Below are 27017 nucleotides of genomic sequence, written 5' to 3' on the forward strand. Positions count from 1 at the left end.
ATTTGGCAAGTAGCTAAGGTTGACACTGGACTTTTGTCTCATATACCTACCCCTTTCGGGGTTTTCAATCTTATTAATTTCAATTAAAGTTGCTACATGGGCATTTCATTCACTCTTTCCTATGCATCAGGAAGATAGGAGCTCTATTTCTAGTTATTTGTGTGAACTTAGTAAACCTCTCTTGGAATACCTTTCCAATTCAGATTCAGAATTCTTGAGAAATCTAGACCTCTAAATCAGTTCCCCTTCATGTTGCATTCTCTTATATTGCCTGCTCATTTTTCTCCAAGAACACATGTTTCTTTTGCACTTCATCTAGTGATGCACTTTTTCCATGTCTTGTAAGGGATTTTAATTATATATGTTTCTTTCAAAATCCAATCCAATAGCTAACATGAGCAACAAAACAGATAAACATATTCCTGAGCTTCATAATGCATATGAGCACAGGATAAAATTTGTTGCTAAGACCATGGCTTTCTCGGTTCACCAAAAGAAAAGTTTTCTGTGAAAGGCCTGTTACAATTAACTGTAGAATGAAAAGAAAGTACCAACTTCTAAACCTGGTGGTGACTTGCATTTACTTTAGGTAAACATCAGAGAATTTGTTGTGCAATCACATTATGCTTACGATTGCACCACCTAGCAGATTTGTAGAGTTTAAAATAATTTTGTTGCTAATGTGTTGTATGATTGTTACAAGTCTTACTGATGTTCAGGCATAAGGGACGAATAAATCTTTCATGTCATCAGAGTAAAATTATGCAGGGCACATCTACCTTTGGGATGTAGTCAACTTTCGAATTGGTCCTTCCAGTACCTGCAACCAGTAACCGGACATGCAACAAGCAACATTATGCTCAGAAAAGTATTCTTGCTAGATATGTGCTATGACCATAAACATTGCTTAACAGGCGGTTTATCAAATGAAATATGTACCAGATTTTAAACTGAACTCTTGTAAATTTGAGAAGAGGCCACACTATAACTTTCCTCAAATATTCCAGAGTTGCTACAGTAGGGATGTGCCAGAGTCTTGGAGTGCAGCTAAACCCCTTCCTTGCTCCCAGAAGCTGCATTTTTACCTCACATTTTTGTGTCTATAAGATACCAGTCTGCATAATACTTCCCAAAAAGTAGGGAATTTTTCCCTGCCACCTTCTCAATCACAATTAAATGCAGTAGAATTATAATCAGTGCCAAGTACAAGTGTATCTTGTAAGCCTTACTCTCAACATATGAAGGCTGAAAGTAGACTACTTGTCCATCAGGCTTATTAACAAAGTTTACTAAGCTTAGCAGGGGCCACTGCCAACTCAACATAGATTTACTAAGCTTAACAAGGGACGCTGAATGTAAACAACGAAATGAATTCATTAACCATCTTACAGACGATGACAAAAAATAACTTTGGGATCTGTAACTGCCCTGGGAGTTAAAAATCCTCCATGGGTGTGGGCAATCAATGTTCACGCTCTAGTGGAACAGAGCCAAGTTCATCACTTTACAAAACTAGGTCACCAAATCATTTGCAAGAACAGCTGCAGTTGAGGGTTAGAAATGCTATTCATGTTTCTAGCCAACCTCTAATGACATTAAGAACTCAATTCTAAATTACATTCTTGATAGTGTAAAATACAAAGTGATGGGAGCATATTTAATCAGATAACCATGATGCATCATCTTGCTCCGGGTCTTCAATCCCATCAAGCCCATAGTCATCTTTCCCTGTGTCAGACTGCTGATTCAAACCTTTGTCCTCCAGATTTACAGAGGAATCTTCATTGTCAGTATCATCTTCATCCTCAGAGTCCACAGAATCAGGCTCTTCCACCTGCCCATCTGCTTGTACTCCATTGGTTCCTTCAGCATTATGTTTCAATGATTCATTCACTCTGGAATGGCGACAGATGCAGGCATAAGGATTCTCAAAGAACTGCCCTCTTCCTGGCCTTGATTCTGATGGATCCCCCATAAATCCCTTCTGCACTCTACGCAATTTTGAGGCAAAAGCATCCCATGTCATATTCGGTTTTGCTAGAAATAGGCTCCCCAACTTCTTTAGATTTGGTCGTATTGTACGCTTGTGACCAAAGTACCGCCTATTAAAGAAACCAAGCCCCATACAGACATGCATGCATGCATGCACAGACAACCACAATGTATTAGGACCCTTAACCTCTTACATAAAATGCGAACTGCTATAACCTTACAATTACAACCATCAAAAGCCACTGAAAGGTGGTATGAGAAAAACCTGTCCCCTCCAAGAATGCGTGCCATATTGCCATTATTATTTGCAATGAACACATCACTTTCATCGCATACGATATAATCAAGTGCTGCCATGCGTGAAGAGAATGGCATAAAGGGCAGTAGCTCTTGTTTTGTCACAAGTGAATCTTTGGTGAAGAAGTTTGGGAACATTTTCTTTAGTGGAGCTAGTGTGTCCATGCCACCATAAACTTCTCCCGATGCAACATAAATGAATGAATCGCGGCCAAAACCCAGTGCTTGCAACATTAAACCAACCTCTTCAGGAGTAAGGGGACACTTTCCATTTCTCCGCTCTTTCTCTGGACTTCGTTTCTAGTTATTTAGAAACAAGTAGTAGTCCATAAGTGGAGAAAGTAACATTCGAAATAACAGTAGCATTATTACCACTTAATATCTCACTCACATGTATTGTCTTCCATCGTTTTCGAAGTAAACCCAGTTCCCTTATTTCCTTCTCACCGCCACCATAGTAACAGCCAGAAAAGGCCAACATATCAGGCTCAAACCTGCAGAATCAGGTACATGAAGCCTATGCAACCAAAGAAACCACAGCATATGGCAATCATTCTAACACCTCAAAAATCAAGCAGATTTGACCAACAACTGTGCACGACTCGGCATAGCACACTTCCCAATATACAAAGAGCGGATAGATGTATTATTCACCTAAGATGAAGTGCAATGTATCGTCCACCACTTCTCTCCCTTAGCCGATCCACCAGCATGTTACCCATGGTTTGAATGGGCAATGTAAAGTGAAGAGCATTATAATTTACACGACAACGAAGCTTTTGAAGATCTTCATCCAGCCTGTTTGAAAGCCTGTAATCAAACTTGGTTAAACGGATTACCTGCAATGCATAAAATTACTTTCTTAGAATCTTGCACATACCAACATGCCATTGATGCATCAGCTCTCTCTAAATGGAATTCATAATCTAATGGGATAGCCCTTCCATTTCTTCCGCACTAGATGCAAGCAAAAAGTTTAAGTTCTCACAAGACAATGATATAGCTAAGACATGATAATAGAACATTCTTGAATGAAGCCTTGTTTATATGAATATGTCATGGTGCTGAGATTCTATTAGTGCAAATCATACATAAACATGCATCACAAACCTTCTTTTTTCGTAAAACTGGCAGCACCCTGTTTCTATAATAATCTGGTGTACATTTTCTGGGAACACGAGTTGAGTAGGGCCTGCCTTTTGGAATTTTTGAGCTTGTTGGCAGTTCCTTTATGATGGGTACATCCGGTTCCAAAGCAGTAATGAACCAATCCACATCAAAGATGTCACTAAAGTTGCTGTGCAAAAAAACATGAAATTTTTTTAAAAGACACACAAGCCATAAGCTATCTTGTAACAGAACTAATGCTACACAAGATTAACATAGCTATATGCTACACATGATAAACAGAACTCATGCTACACAAGACTAACATAACTATATGCTACACATGATTAACAGACCTACATGCTACACAAGGTCTAAACAAGTGGTATGTCGATCTCAACTGGGTCATCATTTGGACAATTAATCATGCAAATACCACACAAGCAAGCTGAATTGAAACATAAATCATCCTGGCTCCACTATTGACATAGATTGTGAAGGCATAAACAATTAATGTTAGTATGCATGCAGTCACATATAAAAAGTAAGAATGGGAATGCTTAAATTGTGGAGGCATAAACAATGAATGTTGATCACCACATGCAGTCGAGTATAAAACAAGTGGAAGGGGTTATTTGGCAGGACTCAGCAGTAGGCCTGCCCTTGTACTTAAACCTGTTTCTCCACCACCCCCCCACCCCCGGAAAAAACAAAACAGACAAAAAAGAGGAGTTCCATCCTCACATGACACAAGAAAAGGAATTTCAGTTTTTGTTTTTATGAAAGAAGCGAAAAACAGCTGGGTATACAGCTCAGTACCTGAAATTCACACTCAAACTAACTGGAATGAGTGCTCAATGCTGTTCTAAAAAGTGCAGCACAAGATAAGATCACAACAATAGGCGGAGACTTAAATATAAATTGTAAAGAACCCAAACATGCAGTTTGATTCCTACAACCAAAATGCAGTGGCTGTAATCGAAACATAACAGCTCTGTAGACTGTAGACTACTGGTAACAAAATCATCACATGTAACTTGCTCCTAATCTTGTGCAAAGGTGTCTTGCACTAAACCACCGGGCATGCAAAAGACTTGAAGGATGCTGAAAGCACAAGACTGGTCACATGTAGATTATCAAACGAAATAAATGCTCACACAACTAAGCTAAGGACCTATTCAGTTTATGAATGAAGGCACTCTTACATGCCAACACTGGTCCTTGTGGCTGCCCCTCTTGCAATGAGGGCACTTCCCCAATTGAAAGATCCACCCTTCTCCTTTCCCTTCCCACTCAGTTTCTTCACCTTCTTACCCTTCCCTTTTTCTTCCCACCCCCCCTACAAGGACCTATTTTGAAGGCTTTGAAGTTTGGTGAACATCAAAGATCGACTAGACATCTCAATATGCCGATGCTCTTGCTCGAACGTGGGGACTAGCTCCTTCCGTGTCAATGTTGTCAAAGACGACGTACCAGCGAGATAGTAGGGTTGGCGGGGAGGAACACAGAGTGAACTCGGCAAACATGGAGAAGAGAAGAGAAGAGAGAAAAAACTCTGATGAATGGAATGATGAAGTTCCGAATCATGGAGTGAATGTGATACAAGGGAACAAGGGTGGCGTAGCACAAGGAAGATGATGAAGACAGCCACGAACCACGAACCGCAATGTCCTCCTGAAGGGGTGTGAGGGTAGTGGAGAGGCTGGACAGAAGAGGTGACGGACTGAATGAATCAACCATAAGGAATGAATGAGAGAGTGGCCTATAAATAGGCATAGTCAATCTAGGATGGCGCCCCTTTTTGGGGCTGCAAACCCTAAACGCAAAACGCAAAAACGCAAAAACACAAACTGCGGGTGAAGGGTTTCTCAACACCGCCTCTCATGCCCAAAAAGGGGAACAACAAAAGAGGGAGGTGGAGATGCAATGCTTATGCAGCAGGTGCCACTTGGACAGTGTCCCTCGTGGGGAAAATTGTTCACTTGCCCAAGCACCCTAGTACAAAGATGATGAAAACATACAATGCATAGGAGGAATGTCGGACTTTGTGTGGTGCCAAGAACCATAAGGATATGCCCGTACTCGATCTCGGGAGGTGGCTCCATGCTAACCAAGTAACCAAGGTAAGAATAGAAGAGGAGGAAGAAGATGTTGAGGATCCCTAAGATCTAAGATTTTTCACTGGAATGAAAACCTACAATAAAGAATAGTAGACAGTGTGAACTGGAGAACCTGAAACTCAATCTCGGAAGAGAAGCCACTAGCTCTGGGCCTCCATGCTGGAAGGAATACGAAGGCCTCGTCACCAAGTCGCAGCTAAACCTCCGAGGTCCCGATCTAGGTGGTACCTAAAGATCCTAGGTATCAGTAGAAGATATGATTGGTCGAAGACAATCACCCCAAGAAAGTAGAGGATGGATGAAGACCTTCATGTGGAGTAGGTTCCCCCTCGGAGGTGGGAGGTGAAGGGGCCCCCATTGAAGTCGATGAAGAAGTAGATGCCCCCTCTAAGGGCAAAGAAACAACATCCCCCTCTGAATCCCCCTCTGAAGTAGATAGGGAATCCAAAAACTCATGGATCACGGACTCCAAAATGTCTGATGACGAAGGAAGCACTGTTGGTCGTGCCGAAGAAGGTATCTGGGTGCCGAAGAGCTCCCAGAGATAGCCTCTTGAACCTGAGTAGTCCAGGGTGGGGAAGGGTAGGGCTCAGAATGAGCAAGAGGTGGGCAGCATTCGCTATCTCTCAGTGGAGCAGATCTGTGTGGCCCAAAAAGGAAAGGCAGCACAAGGAGTGCCTGGTGGAAGACGCATGTACTCCGAAGGGATGGGAAGCAAAGGTCAATGTCGACAGTCTTCGGTGGGATGACTGTTCGTGCCGCAGTAAGAACACCCAGTAGATTGGCAATCTGTCAGTGGAGACGCCATGGTACCAGTGTGGCAAACTGAAGAAGAGGTCAATCACAAACCACAAGCCTCAATGTCGGCCTCAAGGGGTGTGAGGGCAGTGTGAAGCACGAACCGCAATGTTAGCCTCAAGGAGTGGAAGGGTAGTGAAAGGGCTGGAAGTGAGCTACCAGTGGGAGGAGGATGTGACCCGCAGTAAGAGGTTGCAACCAATAGAAAAACGCAGGTGAGAAGAGAGAAAGACTAAAAACGCAGGTAAGACAGCCTGCAGGAGAGAGAAAGAATAAAAATGCAAGCAACAGGAGAGAGAAAGACAAAATGCAAGCAAGACAATCTGCAGGAGAGAGAAAGACTAAAAAAGGAAAGAGAAAGACTAAAAATACAGGCAAAACAGCCTGCAGGAGAGAGAAAAACTAAAAACAAAACACAAGCAACATGAGAGAGAAAGACTAAAAACGCTGGCAGGACAGCCTACAGGAGAGAGAAAGACTAAAAACGTAGGCTGCATGACAGAGAAATACTAAAAACGCAGGAAAAAAAACAACAGCAACAGTCAATATGTTGAAATCAGCTCCGAACAGTGTGTGATAGGCTAGAAACAGGCGCCAAACTATTGTAGACAGCAACGGCCAGCTTGGACCGTGATGTTCTCCATGCCCGGGGTGTAGGTAGCAAGCTGAAATACTTGAAGTCTGCAAAAACGAGATTTTGTTTTTTTTTTAATGGAGAGTGATCAGCAACAGTCGCTTTGCTGTAAACAGCTACAAACTGTAGGTGGAAGACTGGAAACAGGGGCTAGACTGTAGATGACAGCAAGGGACAGCTAAGACTGCGATGTCCTCCACAAAAGGGGTGTGGGCAGCAAGCTAAAAACACCTGAAACCTGCAAAAACGAGACTTTGATGCAGCGAAAAAAGAAGATAAGTGGATGCCAAACCCGCCACCGGTCTTTGCCTTCACTGGAGTGGAGGATCTTTGCTGCTAGGTGAGCAGATCCAGCTCTGATACCATGTCAAAAGATGACAAACCAGCGAGACAGTAGGGTTGGCGGGGAGGAACATAGAGTAAACCTGGCAAACATGGAGAAAAGAAGAGAAGAGAGAAAAAACTCTGATGAATGGAATGATGAAGTTCCGAATCATGGAGTGAATGTGATACAAGGGAACAAGGGTGGCATAGCACAAGGAAGATGATGAAGACAGCCACGAACCACGAACCGCAATGTCCTCCTGAAGGGGTGTGAGGGTAGTAGAGAGGCTAGAGAGAAGAGGTGACGGACTGAATGAATCAGTCGTAAGGAATGAATGAGAGAGTGACCTATAAATAGGCATAGTCAATCTAGAATGGCGCCCCTTTTGGGGGCTGCAAACCCTAAACGCAAAACGTAGAAACGCAAACTGCGGGTGAAGGGTTTCTCAACAAATATGTCACACAACCATGAGGTAACCAAATAGGAATGGAGGCATCATACTTTGGGAAACAAAGATTGACAAGCAATGTGATTGCCATATCCTTTGAGTTAATGTCTTTACCAACGCACTCCATAGCTGCTCCATCTGCTGATGTGATCCTTCGTGGGGGTCTGTTGAAGATTCCAAAATACGCAGCTACTACAGTTGCATCTTCAAGGTGACCCAATGAGAGAGAGCTTGAATATCATGGACTCACAAGACATGACCACATATCATGAAGAAGGCGGAGCTACTTTACATGAGCCAAAGCAGCATAAGTACATTCAGGTAAAAGAATGACCTAGCTCCAGTCCCTTGGATTTAGCCATGTCAAACAAGACATCATCATGGGGCAAGATATAAAATTGAAAACGAACGTCTTTTTACATCCCTCAACCTCTGATTCTCCTTCCCTTTCCCTTTTATCCGAGACGGAAGAAAACTCTCGTGAGACTTTATGCATATAGAGTATGACTCATATAATAATTTATCATGATCCATGATCCTATACAATGCAAATTGAGACTCGACATAGCATCAATATTTATCATAATTCACAATCCTATACAATGCAAATGGAGACTCAACATAGCATCAACATATACATGCATCATGGTCCATTATCCATGACAATATTAGCTTTGATTATAGAAGAAGCCATCAATATATACATGCATCATAAACAACAGTCAAGAATAATTTTTGCAATCGATGTCAATGTCCATGTCAATGTGGCGAATGAATCTGTGACAAATATTGATTGCAAAAGTTCAAATGCATTTTCTAGGGTAGGGGGTTTTTGGAAATTGAAAATAGGTGTTTCATAGGTTTCTCAAACACCCAGGTATGGAACAAGTTTCCCAACCCAATGAAACAGGTTTCTTAGCAACTATGCCCCTTCCTCACCTCCCCCTTCTCCATCATCATCTCATTATCATTGCACCATCTAGCCAAGGTTGCAATGACATTCCTAGGCAAATTATGTTAGCAGTCTAGTCAACTCATGTGTGAGCTATGCTTGATATTACTAGGTAATTTAGGCATTTTATAGTGGTCATTTTAGTGATTATTTAGGCATTTATTGCTAGTCGACCAGCATTAAATGTTGGCCAACCAGCTGCCATATTTGGCATAATTTGGACCTATTTATTCAGTGGCTCCTCCTCCTCTCATGCAATTATCATCATTCTTCAAGTGGACTTCCTATTAGAGAGAGCAGCCAGTGCCAATGCCCACACAACCAGTGACTCACTATTGTACGTGTCATTCTCGTGTTTGGTATATGGCTTCCATTTCCCAAGCACATCTTTGAGTTCTCTTCCTTTGCAGTGTTCTTTTGTTCTTTTGTTCCCTTTCTCTTCGATCTTGTGTTTAGCAGTTTATTTCAGCACTTGTCTATGCTTCCATTGCTGCACCACTTTAGACATGGCATCAGATTGCAAGATCTCAATTCCTGCTACGATTTTTTTGCTGATTACATGTATTTCTTCCCCGTGCTGATCAGGCTTGCGTTTTTCAGACCACTAACCTACGTTTTCAACTTGTGCCTAGCTTTCAACCTACAACCATCAATTTGCTGCATTCAATGCTCCACCAGCCTGTGTTTTTGGCTTTCTACCCCTAACCCTAGCTGGGCGATTGTTTGTACAAGCCATTTTTGTTGTTTTTGGCAAATTTTTTACTTTCATTTTGTAGCAATTGGCCTTCATTTTTTATCAGATTTTTGGTCACACTACATGTGATCTCTCATTTTGTGGCTCCAGATGGCTCCTCCATGCACTTCTACAGATGATAAATTACATGGATTTGACTATCTTACCTGAAGTGTTGTGATGGAAGCTTGATTTGTGCAGAAGCGGATTTGGTACATTGTATGTGGAGCTATTCCTCGACATCAGTGTCTTTTTCCTCTTTCCAACAATTTCAATGAGGACAACCATGAGGAAGCTATGCTTACATGGGATTCGGGTAATACACGTGCATATTCTGCACTGCTTCAGTGTATTTCTAAAGAAGTTCTCCCGACAATTACCTCTTGTAGAACATCACTAGAAATATGGTCGAAGCTTCAGATGTTGTACAAGGCACCTTCCCCCATATGTGATATGACCGTTCATGAACAACTTCAACAAATGAAATTTGAGTCCAAGGACACCATTCAATCACTTTTGCTCCGTGTTACACAGGTACAAGACCAGCTTCAACACATGCAATCTACCCTCCCAGAGGCACATCTAGTGGGCACAGTACTCTACAAACCCCCAGGTACAAGACCAGCTTCAACACATGCAATCTACCCTCCCAGAGGCACATCTAGTGGGCACAGTACTCTACAAACCCCCCCCCCCCCCCCTCCAGAGCTTGATGGAGTGGCGAATGCTGTGAGGACACAAACATCCTCTACACCTGTGAGCTTCATACATGTCCTCGATGTTGCCTCAGCATGAGGCATCTTTGCATTTACAAGGAAGACTCTCATCTCATTATGGCAAATCCAATGAGGCCTTTATAGCTTCAGAGAGGGGTGATAGGAAAAAGAAGTCGAAGGGCCAGTGTTATCACTGTGGTAAGAAGAGTCAAAGCATGAGGCATCTTTGCATTTACAAGGAAGGCTCTCATCTCATTATGGCAAATCCAATGGGGCCTTTATAGCTTCAGAGAGAGGTGATAGGAAGAAGAAATCGAAGGACCAGTGTTATCACTGTGGTAAGAAGAGTCACTTGCAGGAGGACTGCAAGGAGTTAGCAACCTCACGAAAGAAGAAGAAACAACAAGATGCAACCTCCTCCAACAAGTCATCATCTTCCTCAGACTCCAATTATGATCCCCCGACCAAGGCACAATCTACGCCACAGAAGAGATCCACTTCTTCAGACTATAGGAAGGACTTGATTGCCCCTTCCTCAGCTGCTTTCTAGTCTAGGTGATACAACGCCGGAGAGGAAGTGTGAGAGGGTGGTGAGATGGGGCAACTACGCCTCATCTATACAGGTATACAAGTGCATAGGCTCAAATCATGAAGCTAGAATTAACATCAAGGTTCATGATGGGCTGTTTATTTGACACAGAGAGAGCTTGGCTCCTAGTCTTGAGCTCACATGAGCTAGGGGACACTTTGGCAATCTTGGCCAAAGGCAGAAAATCCATGGGTACATATATTTAGAGGCATTTTTGATAGGATAGTCTTGTATGGTACTGCAAGACATTGTTAACAGACACGTAGATCTATTATGACTCTTCTCTACTTTCAAGAGTTGGTACAATCGACATTAACCTCAAGTTCTCTCCGAGGGACCTTGGTGGTGGCTTGATCACCCACTGCTTGGATATCCATGGTTCTACTCTAGAGGTTCTTTGTTGTATATGATTATCTTGTATCATTGTATTGTATCAGATCACCCATGATCTGAGAGAGGGTGTTAGCACTCTGGTCAACTCATGTGTGAGTCTCGGATATGCTTGATATTACTAGGTAATTTAGGCATTTTATACTGGTCATTTTAGTGATTATTTAGGCATTTATTGCTGGTCGACCAATTGCTATATTTGGCATATTTTGGGCCTATTTATTCAGTGGCTCCTCCTCCTCTCATACAGTTATCATCATTCTTCAAGTGATCTTCCTATTGGAGAGAGGAGCCAGTGCTGTTGATGCCCACACAACCAGTGACTCACTGTTGTATGCCTCATTCTTGTGTTTGGTATATAGATTCTATTACCCGAGCACATCTTTGGGTTCTCTTACTTTACAAAGTTATTTTGTTCTTTTGTTTCCTTTCTCTTTTGTCTTGTGTTCAGCAGTTTATTTAAACACTTGTCTACGCTTCCATTGATACACCACTTCTGACAAATTATTGGCCCAAAATAGGTTCTCTCTGTGCAACTTGTTCATTTTTTTGCCCAGAAAGGTGACAAAATGGCCTCACCTTCCCCTCCTCCATCTTCATATTTATATCATGATCACTATCTCAATCATTATCATAAACCAGCCTTTGGTAACCCAAAGGGCAATAAACCCTAAATGTGCACACACAGATTACAGCAAAACCATAAATTTCAGTAACTTGGAATACTTACAAGAGGGATCCACAATGTTCCAGCCTCTTGCACAGCATGGGGCCACCTATTGGCCCCAAAGCTTGGCACCCCTTTTGGTATGTCTTTAAATCACTGAAGGATTCTCCATGACTAACACAATGAACTCAAAAAAAACACACATGAAAAAGAGGATGCAGAATGTGATACGATGGATGCTCATGGAGTGGAGGGCTATCCAATGGCCATTGTCTCTCATATGAGCAGACTGAGGGAGTGTCATGGCATGACATCCTCTAGAATGGATCCTAATGCAGCAAACCACCTATGACCAGCAGTTTGGAGCACTCTGAATCTGCCCAAAGGCACCTGGTGATGTTGACCAAGAGGGCTGGCAGCAATACAATGCAGATGCTGAGGTAGCAGATGATGGTGCAGCAGGCAGAAAGGGCAGCTCCAGGTGAAGGCCCAAGGGCAACAGGATAATACGTAAAACACAGCAGGCAGGCAGCAGGCAAATGTGGGCTGTACAGCAGTTTAACAGTGGAATAAACAGAGTCTGGACAGCAAGTAATAAGGGTGATAGTAGGCCAGCAACAGTGACAGAAGCAGGATGTGACTCCATGCGATGGTATGAATTTTTCTTTTGTCCCACCAATGGGATCTTGTCTTAGATTCACTTAGACCCTCCTTTAGGTTGTAAGCCCTCTATAGCTCATGTTTACTATCCTGAAGTGGGTACCACTTTGCACCCTGACACTTCATTGTCAAGGATGCCATTTGTGCACTATTCTTCTCCCCATTTCCAAGGAATGGGTCTCACTCTGACCCTTGGTGCTCTCATGTTGGGAATGCCCCTTATATACATACATTGCACCCCCCCCCCCTATCATGAGGACATGTATTTTTGAAACCTCACTTAACATGTGGATTAATTTTTAATTACATGATTAAGTAAATGTTGCACATGTGAGGTGCAACTGGGGTTAGAGTAAATTTACAAGCCCATGACCCGAGAAAATCACGGGATGTCAAAGGCAAAAGTTGTTATAAGTTATGTTGAACACATACTTGGTGGTATCTAGTGTCAATTGTTGGCCTAGGTCATTCATTTGGCCATAAGTGTCAATTGGTGACATTAGAAATGTGGCGTTTAATGGTACCTAACACCAATCTAATGGTCAAAGATGGCATAGAGAGACTCGTGAGTGGAAGATACCTAGCCAATTTAATTATTGGCCAATCTTTTTTTTTTTTGGGACATTGAAATAATTATTAGATTAATTTTCAGCAATTAAATGCTGAAAAATAATATTTAATGATGGATAATGTTGGAAAAACCATTTGGGAAGGCTACCACTTGGCAAACTTGCCCATACAAGCTGGTAAAAGGATGAAGAAGAGAAAAAACGAGATCATTCTTGCTGTAGCAAATGTGGGAGAGCTGTGAGCAACCATGGCCAACCTATTTTCAGCCATTGCAACCAGCCACAAGTGAGTTTTGAGGAGGCAATTGCAAATTTGAACCCTCCATAGTAGGATGATTGCATCCATGTACAAGATAACAACTGATTTGGATGTCTCAGCTATAGGCGACAAACATTTAATGCTGTTGTGGTAGGGTAACAGTTGCATTTGACTGATTTTCAGTCATTCTTCGCGACAAAACTCTGAATTTTCTCTCTCTACAGCTTTCTCTCTCATATCCCAGCCATTTCACAGCCTTGCTCCAAAGATCTCAGTATTTGGACCCTTGGAGGTTGAGCAATTGCAAATTTCTGTGCTGTAAACTCTAATTTACAGCAAAAATTAGGGTTTAGCAACAACCTCAGGAAGCGTGCTAAAAATTGAAAGCTCCAAGACTTGGATTTTTCAAGGCTGAAGGTGAATTGCAACTAAATTCAGGTGGAGGACTAGCCAACCATTGAATTTGGGGCATTTCCATTGTCTATGAAGTGGATGAAGGTGAATTAAGTACTCGAATCAAGGGGAAAAACAGATTGAAGACTTGCTGGTCACTTTGGACAGCAAAGGGGGTTTGGATTGCCAAGGGGATCGGGAGAATCCCATTGTAAATCAACTTTTTCTTCAATAAAGCTAAAGAAATACCGAAAGGAACGCCAATTTTGGGGCCAATCAGGTGTGCATTGTCCAAGATCAATAGGTAAATTTGTATTTTCAGATTTGCATTTATTGTTTGCTGTTGTAATTAAGTTGTAATTAGGAATTTACCACCCATCCACGGAAGGAAGGCTGGTTTCACCCCCCACCTAGTTGATCAAATGCAAGGGATTTTGAAGCATTCATTCTACTATGTACAGTAAATACAAAAATAGCTTTTTGGGGCTGTTCATGAGACCAAAATTAGGAACTAATGAGTTATAATAAAACGTTAATGCGTCCAATGACTTGGTTGCTTGATACTTAATGCCAGAAAAATCCAAAGGCCACGAGTAATTCACCCAAGTCTACTCCCTCTCACAATGTCCTCAATCCTACCTTGCAATGGCAATGTTACTTGTTAAGCTAAAAAAGATACATTACTCATTAAACCTTAATTAGCTCATTTAAACCGTCCCAAAACTCTAACTTTAACGCAAGAAGTACATCAATGTCCCATAAACCATCTTCCAAACTTTGGTTGGTTCCTCATCTATAAATAGATGGTGTGCATAGTCACTAGCATCCCAATTGCATCCTATTCCAACCTACCCCATCTAGTCTGCTAGGATTTGTGTTGAGAAAATACAAAATGTGTGAACACAACTAAAACACAATAACTCAGACAAAAAATGCAAAAATGCAAAATACAAAAGAGGAAACTCTAGTGACATTGAACGAATGATGAAAGTAAATGTATGTGTGTACAGAATGCTCGAAGGCAAAGCTGTCCAACAGCTAATGGCTCTCGTGGGATCCGGCTGAGGGAGGTATGGTGGTGTGACATCCACCAAAGATGGATCCTCCTTAGTGCAACCACAGTCAGAGTTGAGAAAAGAGGGCACACAACAAAAGAACACCTTGTAGGAGTGTGTCAAATCAGCAAGGCAGTTGATCAAGGTGAAAACACGGTTGTCTACATAGGCTGGATGAGTATAGTGGCAGCGAGGAACAGCTAGTTAAGAACTTGGGGAGTTGAGAAAGCTGCTCAATGCATAGTAGATGTGACGGGCAAGCACGCAATCGGACCTAAATTGGTTCTTGCCTACATGACAAAACAATCCAATCAGAATGTTTATCCCTAGCATTTAGTAAAGTAGGAAAACCATCAAGAGGTGTAAGCACATGCCACATACTTGCAATCAATACACTCACAAAACAGTTGCTTCCCTAGCTTCATTCCTATGGATATTGCTCTAAATAACAATCATTCATAAGGGGGGAAGTGATCCATCCATGGAGATAGAGCACCCACAACATTGGTCACATCCTTGGATTATTGAGTGACTTGGTAGGAATATACTAGGGGTACTTTAGGATTAGGGCAACCAAGCTCTATAAGAGAACTCAAAGGCCCATTTACACACATTCATTGTACAATCACTACATTTGGATGTGATCATATCAGGTCAATGTGGGTTGGTGGTATGGGACGCATGTGAAGAAATGCTCTAAATACAAAAAGCACAAGACTATTGTACAACAAAGCACAAAATGAACATAGAACACAACTAGGGTTAGGGTAACTTAGAGACAATGAACACAGTGAATAAAAGAAGTGAATGAATACTGAATATACAATGGTCATGCAGCAAACAAACCGTGCAAAGAATGAATATTGAACCTCGAACTCTGTGTCTCAAGGATTGAGATAGACATACTAAGCTGGAGAGTGTGTCATACAGCTAAACCAATCCTAAAACATAGACGGCAGTCTTTGAAGGTGTCAAACACTAGCAAACGTAACTTGGAAAGTCAGATCTAATGCCAAACAGGTAGAAGAAAGAGAGTATGCAACAAATGCAATTGTCAACAAAGATAAGACAACAAATGCAAACTATAAAACTGCTAGCAATAGCTAGAGATGAAGCATAACAAGTTGGGCAGCAGCTGGAGTCTGAAAACGCAGAAGTTTGCTGGCGTGGCACATTGTACAACAGTTGGGTGATGATCAGTAACAAGTCACTTGGCTGACAGCAGCAAAAAGAGGGCTGGAAACAATCACAAATAACAAGCAAAGGCTGGACAGCAAGCACCTGATTATGATGGAAGGTGATGATGTACAACTCCAGCTAAGGTATTCTCCGCGAACGGGGTGTAGACAGCAAAGCTCTATCAGATGCAATCTGCAAAAACGAGATTAAGGATGAATGGAGGGCAACATGTGTTGGGTGTAAAGTCCCTTCGGGTGTAAACTCCCATTAATCCCCGTGTATATAAACTCACGGGTGTGAACACACCCTTATTTGTACCCTAACACATAAATACATTTTTATTCTTTATGTACCATAGCACACTGGTACACTCTTCTTGGATTCCCTCACTCTCACTCTCAGTTCTGTTCCTACTCGTTCCTATCTCGCACTCCATTGCACTCTGACACAGCAAACTAGTATCAGAGCTCCAATTACAGTGTTTGTGCTTCCCAAGAGTCACACTCTTGGGAAGCACGGAAGGAAACCATTCACTTTTCCTGTCAATCGTAGAGATGTTAGCAGTCATGTTTGTCATGCCTTGTCATCTCCTGCCTGTGAGCCTCAGTCTGAGTCAGACGAGGACATTAGGAGCTTTTGACATGTCTGTCATGTGTTATGATGGGGGAGGCTAGTCACTCTTGACTGGCTGTTTTAGGTTGTGTATTTCTTTTTGGCCTCTTTTAGTGGGCAGCCACTGGCTGCCCGGCCACTTTTTGGTCGCTGTTATGGGGCGCCCATTTTAGGGCACTTTTAGGGTTTGTGTCCATTTTAGGGTTAGGGTTAGGGTTTGTCCGTTGCCTATTTATTGGCAGCCCCCTCCCCACTTGGTCAATTGTCTTCTTGCAGATTCCGACACTCCTTCTCCCCCGTGGTGGTGCTGCCATCATCATTAGCCTAATCTGGTGCCCTCACTGACGCTGTGGGCTGCGTGCAGGGACTGATCAGTCCATTTCAGTGTATTCAGCATTCATTTCAGTCAATGCAGATTTCTCTTCCTTATTTTCTGCTTTCTCTCTCTCTCTCCCTCCGTGTTCGTATTTCCTCTTCCGTTGCGCACTCTCACATGGTATCATCGCCAAACTGAGAGCACGGAGGTCTTCATCGACTGGAGAGAGACCACACCTATCATCTGTTGCTGCCCCCCTTCTCTCCAACAGCCAGGCGGCCCCTCCAGGTGGTCTGAATATTTGCGTTTGCTGCATAGGTGGACTGAATATTTGCGTTTGCTGCATCAGCCCCTTCCAGAGGCTGCCACGTCATCAACCAGCCCTATCTCCTTGCGTTTTCAGCTGGGCGGCCTTCTCTTCAGCTGGGCGACTCCCCTACAGGCTGCGTTTTGCATCCAAGGTGGTCGTTCTCCCTCCTGGCGGCTCATCTCCAGCTGGCGCTTCTCTTCTTGGCTGCATTTTGGTGCCTGGCAACTTTCCCTCCAGATTTTGTGCCCTACACAGCTGCGTTTTCACCTTCTGGTGCTAGGCGACCTGATTTCCTGGAGTTTGGTGGTTCTTCTAGTGGTTGGTGACCCTTCTGGTGGTCATTCTTCGGCATCGGCACAATTTTCTTTGGTGTTTGGTATTTTGCAGATTGGAAGATGTCTTCTCATCAGTTTACAGGCTTTGATGACTTAGATGATGAGCTTTTGTCTCGACATTCATCTGAACGGAGGCGTGATTTCTATCGCGAGGATCGTCATACGGAGTCTATTCCTCGTTCTCGTCCCCCTTCTATTCATGTATCTCGGCGATCCCCTTCCAGTGGGCCGACGATGCAGCCTTTGGTACCCCCTGTGCAGGTACCCGTACTTCCTCAGCTGCCCAAAGAGGACCGGTTGGATGGCTCCAACTTTTCTCTATGGTCCTGCAAGGTGGAGTGTATTTTGGACTCCTTCGACCTTCGGGAGCTTATTTCTGTTCCTATTCCCCGGCCTATGGTGGATCCCGCAGATGGGACATCTATGGATCGCGCAACCTTATGGGATCGGCTCAATTCTAGAGCCCGATCTTTCCTCTTTCTGAGTTTGCAAGATTCTGTCCTTGTTCATGTTCACAGGTTGAAGTCTGCAGCGGACGTGTGGAGAAAGCTCGCGTCTCTCTATCAACAGAAGACGTTTGCCCACCGGATATCTCTTGAAAAGAAGTTGCGGATGCTCGCTATTGATGATAGTCCTTCCATGAAGGACCACATCAACAGATTACAGGATATGAGGGATGAGCTTGCATCCCTCGGTCGGACGATATCTTCTGAAGATATGGCCATGATTCTCTTGACTCAGTTGCCATCGCCTCAGTTTGATGTCTTCTACACCAGCCTACTTACATCGAGGACCCGTGAGAAGCTTCTATGGGAGGAGCTATCCCCGCTTGTCTTGGAGCATGACGAGCGACTCAGAGAGGTCAGTGCTAGTGGATCCGACTCCACTAGAGCCTTTGTTGCAGGTTCGGGAGGACAGAAGAAGAAGAAGAAGTCAAAGGCTAAGAAGAAGGACAGTTCTTCAGGCTCTGACTCAGATTCAGAGAGACCGAAGTGCCCACACTGTGGGAAAGGGACACATCCAGAGGAGAAATGTTGGAAGAAGTACCCTCACCTTCGTCGGGGAGCAAAGGGTGGATCTACATCGGAGCCTTCTTCTACCTCTACACCAGCTGTTACCCATGAGTCAGTGTTCCTTCATATCCATGCTTTGGAGGAGGATCCTTCTTCCGTGGCTGCAGTGTCTTTTGCGCAGCCTTGGTTAGTGGACAGTGGTGCTTCGAGTCATATGACTCCCCGAGGTGATTTGTTACAGGATCTCTGTCCATCAGAGGGTTCAGTCACTGTTGGTGACATTTTATCGGTGCCTATTAGTGGTGTTGGCACATTGCCTTTGTTTACAGACCGACCTACGAGCTTCCTTTCACAGGCCCTACATGTTCCGGACTTGGGTCTTCCCCTCCTCTCAGTTTATGGCCTTACGAGGCTTGGCACACGAGTGATCTTCACCGAGCATGCTGTTGTTATTGAGGATTCTTCTACAGGAGCTGTCTTATCTACAGGTTGGCAGGAGAGCAGGCTTTACAAGCTCCATTCCCCTTCTTTCATGCAAGGTCCTCCGAGGCAGTCTATTGCTACACCCGTTCCCGCTTGTGCACCTTCTATTCCACAGGTTCCTTCCCATCCCCCACCTTCTCCTCCGGTGGTTCCCTCATACCCTCCATCCCTTTCAGAGGGGGACGATCTCGATGATGCGGCTGTGGATTCCCTGGCCCCTAGTGTTTTAGAGGGGGATTCCCAGGATCGTGAGGAGCTCCTTCAGCGGCAGTCTACTTCAACGGACTTCATCGACATTGGCATTCCTCTTGCCATCCCCGGATCCATTTCTTCTTCGGCCTTCAGCCACATCCAGGATCTGAGAGGGGGTGTTAGCAGTCATGTTTGTCATGCCTTGTCATCTCCTGCCTGTGAGCCTCAGTCTGAGTCAGACGAGGACATTAGGAGCTTTGACATGTCTGTCATGTGTTATGATGGGGGAGGCTAGTCACTCTTGACTGGCTGTTTTAGGTTGTGTATTTCTTTTTGGCCTCTTTTAGTGGGCAGCCACTGGCTGCCCGGCCACTTTTTGGTCGTTGTTATGGGGCGTCCATTTTAGGGCACTTTTAGGGTTTGCGCCCATTTTAGGGTTAGGGTTAGGGTTTGTCCATTGCCTATTTATTGGCAGCCCCCCTCCCCACTTGGTCAGTTGTCTTCTTGCAGATTCCGACACTCCTCCCCCATGGTGGTGTTGCCATCATCATCAGCCTGATCTGGAGCCCTCACTGACGCTGTGGGCTGCGTGCAGGGACTGATCAGTCCATTTCAGTGTATTCAGCATTCATTTCAATCAGTGTAGATTTCTCTTCCTTATTTTCTGTTTTCTCTCTCTCTCTCTCCCTCCGTGTTCGTATTTTCTCTTCCGTTGCGCACTCTCACAAGAGAGCAACAATCGACAGGTGTCAGGTCGCAAGACAGGCAACTACGCAACAAGTCAACGGACCAAGTGTAGCAAATCGTGGGTGACGAGCAACCAGCACAGCTTGCGTGAGGCAAACGGTGTGCACAATGGGCAAAGTGTCACACATAGGCCAGTGACAGTGTAGGCTAGGTCAACATCACCAAATCAGGCACACACCACAGCGTGGAGGCATGTGCAAATGGGCAATTGCATGCACGTCCAGCCGATAAGTGACAGGGCCTAGTAGATGTCAAATATGTACCTGGCATAAAGAAAAGTCTACTGTCAATTAGGCAGCTTGATGCAAGAGGGTATTTTACTACCTTTGGTGGTGGATCTTGAAAGGTCCACAAGGGCTCTGTGCTGATTGTTAAAGGTAACAAAAAGGGGACTTTGTATTATTTGCATTGTAAAGGATATACCACTCGGGTAAGAGAAATTGGAGGTCCTAAAGGCTGTGCCTAAGTGTGAGGAACCCCTCGATGTGGTGTATGGAGTATAATGAGATGCACTTAATGGAGACGAAAAGGAGTGTGCAACAAAAAATGAGGGAGGGATGGGTGGGAGATTGAATGGATTTGTAATTGGTATAGTACAGGGAAATGAGTTAAGTTCCTCTTGTTCATTAAATGTAAATGATGATTCACCAAAATCAAATTGACCATGAGATGTAAAAGAAAAATGAAAAGATGGAGAAGCAGCACTCATTGAAACCAGCCTTCCTTCTTGAATAGGGTGATAATATATGATTAAGCACTTAATTACAACATTCAATGAATGAGCATAAACTGACGTCTCTTTCAGAATAATGGATTGAGTACAAGCTGAGATTCCACAATCTCCTCAGGCTGATTCCTCTTACTGTACCAACAAACAACAAATAATTCGAGCCAATTGCCCCTTGATTTTCACCCAAGACTTGCTCTAATGGAACCCCAACTGGCCAAATGCTACCCAAATTCACAATGGATGAGCCAACATCTGAAATCCCTAACAATTCCTTGAATTTAAGGTGTTGATTTTAGTATACAATGCCCTTGACTGATGGCATAGGTCTCAAGTTGGCTGCTAAATCCTAATTATTGTTGTAAATTAGAGATTACATAAGAAATTCCTTTGCTGTCCACCAAATTTGGCTGAGATCTTTTGAAAACGGTTGAGAAATACTGAGATTTTTTGAGAGGTATGAGAGAGCTATAGAGAGAGAAATTCTAGAAATTCTTCACAAAGAAGCCCCAAAATTGACTGTTGCCCTGCCTACAGAGACCCAAACTATTGTCGCCTTCCTCTAACAGCTGGAAGGCTCGTAAATGTTATCATCTACTCTCTTTGGCCTCCTAGCTGTTGTCTCTTGCCTCCAATGCTGAAATCAAGCCTGAAAACTAGTCAATAGCTCTCTCTCTCTCTCTCTCTCTCTCTCTCTCTCTCTCTCTCTCTCTCTCTCTCTCTCTCTCTCTCTCTCTCTCAAGCTTAATGAACTAAATAGCTTTCACCAGCCCCCAATAACTCTCAGTTGCATGGGTTACTGGGTATTTGTGCCAAGTGGCAACCTTCTAAACCCATTTTTCAGCATTATCCAGCTATTAAATTAGTTTTCACAATCAACTAGTTTTGAAAATTAATTTCAACCCTTCTGACCCTGCCCAAAATTAAGTGTGTCTATCCATAAATAAACTGGCTAGGCCATTTACAACCTAGAGTGGTCCCCAAACTCTATTGACCCTTAGAGTGGCACTAATTAATTAATTAATTAATGCTAGTCCCTAGTGTCCCCACTAACACTTTATGGCCAACCAACTATCCTAGGGTCACAATTGACAATCAAAGGCCCAACAAGCATAACTTGTCACAACTTTTGCTTTTGATACCCTTGGCTTGTTACCATGAAATAATTGCCATGTGCAACACGTGCTTAACCTTGCATATTTGATTATTAACTTAATCAAATGTTGCAAGCAAGATTAAAGCATCTCAAAAATTTCACATCCCCATGACACTCACCAATGAATCTTGCAGCTTTTGCTTACCTTTTCTTGAGTTCAAATGGAGAAATCTAGCTTCTTCAAGTCTTATGAACTAATACCTAGTTTGAAGAGATCCTTCATCCTAAGCATTACCTATATCTTAAAAAAAAGAGGAAGTAAATTCAAAAGATTAAGAAGAATTATTTCATATACCTAACATAGGAGAATGAAGGTGGAGATGTGTATGGAAGAGAAGAAAGAGGTAGAGATGGAGATGAAAGGTTTGTATTCCATGCCAGTTTCCATGTTAGGATGGCCAATCCTTTTGTGGAGCATTCGTCCTTTGTGCAAAATCATTAGACCAGTGCACCGAATCTAAAGGGAAAAGCTTAGATTTACCTTCTATCTACTATTGAGCCCGATGCATCAAAATAAGATCATACTTCGCTCGTGTAATCTCATAAAGTCAAGAGACTCCATGGTAGTCCAATGACTCTTTGGCTATATCGGATCTTTGTGGAGTAAGTTGTGTAACCCACTTTGGCTCAAATCTCAATGTACTAGGCTCGGGAGCATCATGATGTAGTAAAGGTGTATTCGAAGTCATCTTCCCTTCTATGGTTCTAGCTTCTACAAGGAGCTTTCTAATCAAGGCTGAGGCTTCTCAAAGAGTACTTGGCTCTAATACCAAGTGAATAAATACTCTAAACACAAAAAACACAAGACAATTGTACAACAAAGCACAAATTGAGTATTGAACCTCGAATCGTGTCTCAAGGACCGAAGGAGAGATACTGAGCTGGAGAGGGCATACTCCTAAACTAATCTCGAAACGCAGAGGGCATCCTCTGAAGGTGTTAGACACCAGCAAGCACAACAAGGGAAGTCGGATCTAACACGAAATAGGCAGAAGAGAGAGGGTATGCAGCAAACGCAGCTGTCAAGAGAAAGACAGCAAAGCAAATTACAAAAGTGTTGGCGACAGCTAGAGATGAAGTGCAACAAGTTGGGTGGCAGCTAGAGCCTGAAAATGCAGCAGTTTGCTGATGTGGCAGGCTGTACGACAACTGAGTGATGATCAACAACAGATTGCCTGGCTGACAGCAACAAAAAGATGGCTGGAAACAGTCACGAACAGCGAGAAAAGGCTGGACAGCAGGTGTCTAACGATGGAGGGTGATGATGGGCAGCTCTGGCTAAGGTATCCTTTACGAACGGGGTGTAGACAATAAAGCTCTATCACATGCAATCTGCGAAAACGAGATTATGCTAGAATGGAGGGCAACATGCCTATTTATAGAAAGTTTCAGGTCCTCAACACTCTAGAACCTCTCCTTGTTTTAACTCTCTCGAATCACTCCCATTTTAGGGTTTTTACATTAAATAAGCATTTTTTATAGCTATTCAAGAGGCTAAACAACATGTAATGAATATTTTAGCTCAACAACACCAGCCCTTGTGATGCAAGTAGGCCCAATACACTACCAATCCTAGCCTCAAGGGTGAGCCCATTCGGCACCACAACTAGGAGGTGAGTTTGTGTCCATTACCTTATGGTTTCTTTGTCATGGGTATGGCTTCTGTTTGTGTCTTGTGTGTAGGTTGCATCCTAGGTGGACATATCACTTGATTTATTGAGGCAATGCTATTCTTAGTTCCATGTGTCTCGTCTACAATCAAATGTTTCTCCACCCCTTTTTCTTCTTAGCCAATCAATCACAAAGGACTCTATTCTTAGTTCCATGTGTCTCGTCTACAATCAAATGTTTCTCCACCCCTTTTTCTTCTTAGCCAATCAATCACAAAGGACTCCGCTAATATGTTGCATTCATAATATAGATTTGTACACTCACTATCTATGCATGTGATCTTGCCATGTGTCAAAGTTATGTGGTCAAATCAACATCAGTACTTTCACATATGGCAAGTAGCATTACCATCCTCCACCCAATCATCCTATGAAATGAGTGGATGGCTTGGTATGATAGGGTGTCTCCACACTAGCTACTAGAAATCTATATCAAAATCGAGCTCAACAATGCTTGAAAGCGTGTTCTAGAGGAGTATCAAACTTGGCCTAGCCTCACACACAAGCTCATCCACAATGAGCTCATCTCCATGATAGGATCCCCTCTAAGGCCCGACTTTCTTAGCCCTCACCATTCATGCATTGATGCTAGCATCAATAGATATAGACCTCTCCAAACATAGTAGCCACATGTGGAGGGTCCCCATCTATACTAGTGGTTCATTAGTACAATGGGAAGGAAAAAGGTAAAGCACAAAGTCGAACAAAGTAATAACAGAAAAAGTGGAAAGCCCTAAAAACTATCATTTTAGTCTCTTGACATTCTTATGATAACTAGTCAAGCTGCAATATTTTGGATCTCTCTCTCTCTCTCTCTCTCTCTCTCTCTCTCTCTCTCTCTCTCTCTCTCTCTCTCTCTCTCTCTCTCTCTCTCTCTCTCTCTCTCTCTCTGTGTTAGTCTAGCTACAACAAATAGATTAAAAAGGTTAATCTAAAACACCAACCTGCTATCCTTCCAAAAAGATTTATGATCTAGGTGGGGCACTACCAATGTGGCATTAAGAATCCTTGCAGCCACCACAGCATCAATAATCTGTTAATAACAAGGAAGGATATGAGTTGGAAAAAAGGCAACAAAGAACCAAAAGCATCTGCTGCTTGTTTAACAATATAACATTCACCTCACAAACGGAACATATTCAACTACAAATTGATCTAAAGACTAAAGAATAAGAATCCAATTTGAAGAATTGTCGGCATTCTACTGATCTTCCTACGTCAGGGCTATTACCCCAGTTCTTTGTTGATTTAGGCCTCCACTAGCCTCGATGAGGAGAAAACCATTAGATTGAGACTTGGAGGTATGTCCTGTAATACCAGAAGCAAAACAATGTTATTCTGAAATGCTTCAAATAACTGAAAATAAAAGCAAACTACATCTAGTCCAGCCTGAGATTCATAGAAAAATCAAGTGCTCAAACTTTACAATTATTATTGTCCATCAGATGGTTAGTCAACCAGGTTCATTTTAAATGGTCTAGATTCAACTTGACTATGTATTGTCATGAGCATGGACACTTGTCACTACTAGCAGGTCTAGGACATACATTGTGCATTACAAGAGACCCAAACCCAGCTTATGCAGGGAATAAGGGGCAGAGGACAATCCAATATGCATTTGACTCACTTGAATGTTGTGCACACGTACTCAGATGTTGAATCAGTCACCTCCCTCTACGCAGCAGTAAGCCAGTAAAAACAATACTTAATGTACCTAGAACAGCCGACAAACAAGGACTATTCTATTCCTATTTAGACATAGCATACAACCCTCGCAATCACAGCATAACACATAAGAACACATATACTCCTAAAATCAGCAAGATCCAATCTCCAAGCTTCTTGCTTCTTACAAAACCTCCAAGAAACTTGGTCCTATCATGACCTACAACTACTCCCATTGAGCTTTGATTACTTTACACTTAGGGTAAACTTGTAGTGGCTTCCACAATGGAATTGTGTTGACTGTATTTAAACTTGCTTCTAAAGTGTTAATGAGTGCCAAAAATGCCCGAAAAAACCAGATTAAGATAAAGCCAAGTATGAGACTTTGAGGTAGAGAAGCCAATCCTGCCATACTTGGAAAAGATTTAGTTGGAGAACTGCAGCCATAGTAATTTGCTGCTGATTTAGAAATCCATATGCTACTTGATGGTGACTTGGGCACAGCCTAAATCAACAAAAGGAGGGATGCGTATTAGAATGTATGCCAGCACACAACAAGAAAATAGTCTACTGAAGGTCTCAAAATTTACCTAATTCTCTGGTTCTTGAAGCATTACAAACTAGCAACAAGTAGAAGTACTTCAACTATACAATTCCATGTCTTACCAAAACATCTCTTTTCTGAATAACTTTGGCAGGTTCACCATGTTGTTTCTGCCAAAAAGAATTGTTTGTATTATTGTGCATATCCAGACCAAGCTTCCGTGCTTATATATCAAGAAACAGAACCAGCTTATGACTTGATAAATTCTATGTCACACCAGGCCAACCCCAAATGCACAACCATCCTTGGCACAGATAAATGAAACGAGAATTATCTATGTATGTGCATGATGTTTGCCATTAAGGTAACCATTTCATACCAGAGCCTCCAATTCTGAGGAAGCTTGATGGCGTGCAGGGAAGCTATCCAGGTCAAGAAACGGCCCTGTGATCAGAGACACAAGAGCAAGAAGCACTAACACTGATCCACAAAATAGAGGCAATCGAGAAAGACAAGCAGGTGTACACATTATCCTTGTTTGAGACCGTCCATGCTGCCCCATAGCCATGGGTGTTGTTCCCTTGGCCTTGGTGCAGCGCCAAGTCCATGACCCCCTTCTTCTACCACTTCTTGTCTCCTGAAAGATGCTGCATATAGCCCTTCGCAGATAGTCTCCAGTGGCAGCCGTGATGAAGGCTCAGTGAAGCAATGACAGCAAAAGAAAAAATCGAATCTTATCTTAAGAGCTGCTTGTTTGCTTTGTAAACTATATGTTTTGCATCCAATCTGTCATCTGACATTCTGCTTGGAATCGGGCACACTACACAACCATCATTTCATACTTTGCTTGGAAACCCCGAGTTCATCTGCCCAATCGACGGGACTAAGACATGAGCTCTCTTGTCCGGCTGTTGAGTGATACGCACAGTCACAAGCCCGATCAAACAGGCCCTCTAGTGCGATGAAATAAGATCTAATGTCTCCAGTTCCTACAAGAACACGAAAACCAATCTTCTCATCATTGAGATCTACTCGAATCCCGACTTTCTGGAATGATTTTCTTTCAGAGATGAAGCAACGTGAGCGACAGTTTGCAGATTCAACGGCCAATCTTTCCTGCGGATAGGCAAGTCAAAGGATCCCGGATGGATCGAAACAGAGATGGTCCTGATAGGAAAAGTCACAGGAGAATCCTTGTAGGGCTGGCGGGGGTAGGTAAAATGACTGGCTACTTCTCTGTCTCGCTCCCTCGCTCGGTCCCCTCTCTCTCTCTCTCTCTCTCTCTCTCTCTCTCTCTCTCTCTCTAGCTCTTGTGCTCTTTCTGCTAGACTTCTGTTCGTGTTGCAGGAGTGGGTGGCGGTTGG

The 27017-nt window shown here is 43.1% G+C and overlaps 1 protein-coding gene across 1 annotated transcript; it reads right to left on the reverse strand.

Annotated features, from left to right (window-relative positions):
• Positions 1-1356: 1356 nt before the first annotated feature.
• LOC148040398 (protein ROOT HAIR SPECIFIC 17-like) lies at positions 1357-27017 on the reverse strand. Its single transcript, XM_087699186.1, has 10 exons — positions 26033-27017; positions 25776-25823; positions 25524-25614; positions 24676-24752; positions 24389-24477; positions 3400-3586; positions 2944-3128; positions 2681-2783; positions 2258-2589; positions 1357-2102 (listed from the first exon to the last, which is right to left on the reverse strand). The coding sequence occupies exons 1-10, from the start codon at positions 26219-26221 to the stop codon at positions 1658-1660; spliced, it is 1746 nt and encodes a 581-aa protein (XP_087555312.1). The 5' UTR covers positions 26222-27017; the 3' UTR covers positions 1357-1657.

This window comes from Lygodium microphyllum, chromosome 2, assembly GCF_053477565.2.
Source record: "Lygodium microphyllum isolate KBCC chromosome 2, Lygodium_microphyllum_v1.1.10, whole genome shotgun sequence".
Taxonomy (NCBI): domain Eukaryota; kingdom Viridiplantae; phylum Streptophyta; class Polypodiopsida; order Schizaeales; family Lygodiaceae; genus Lygodium; species Lygodium microphyllum.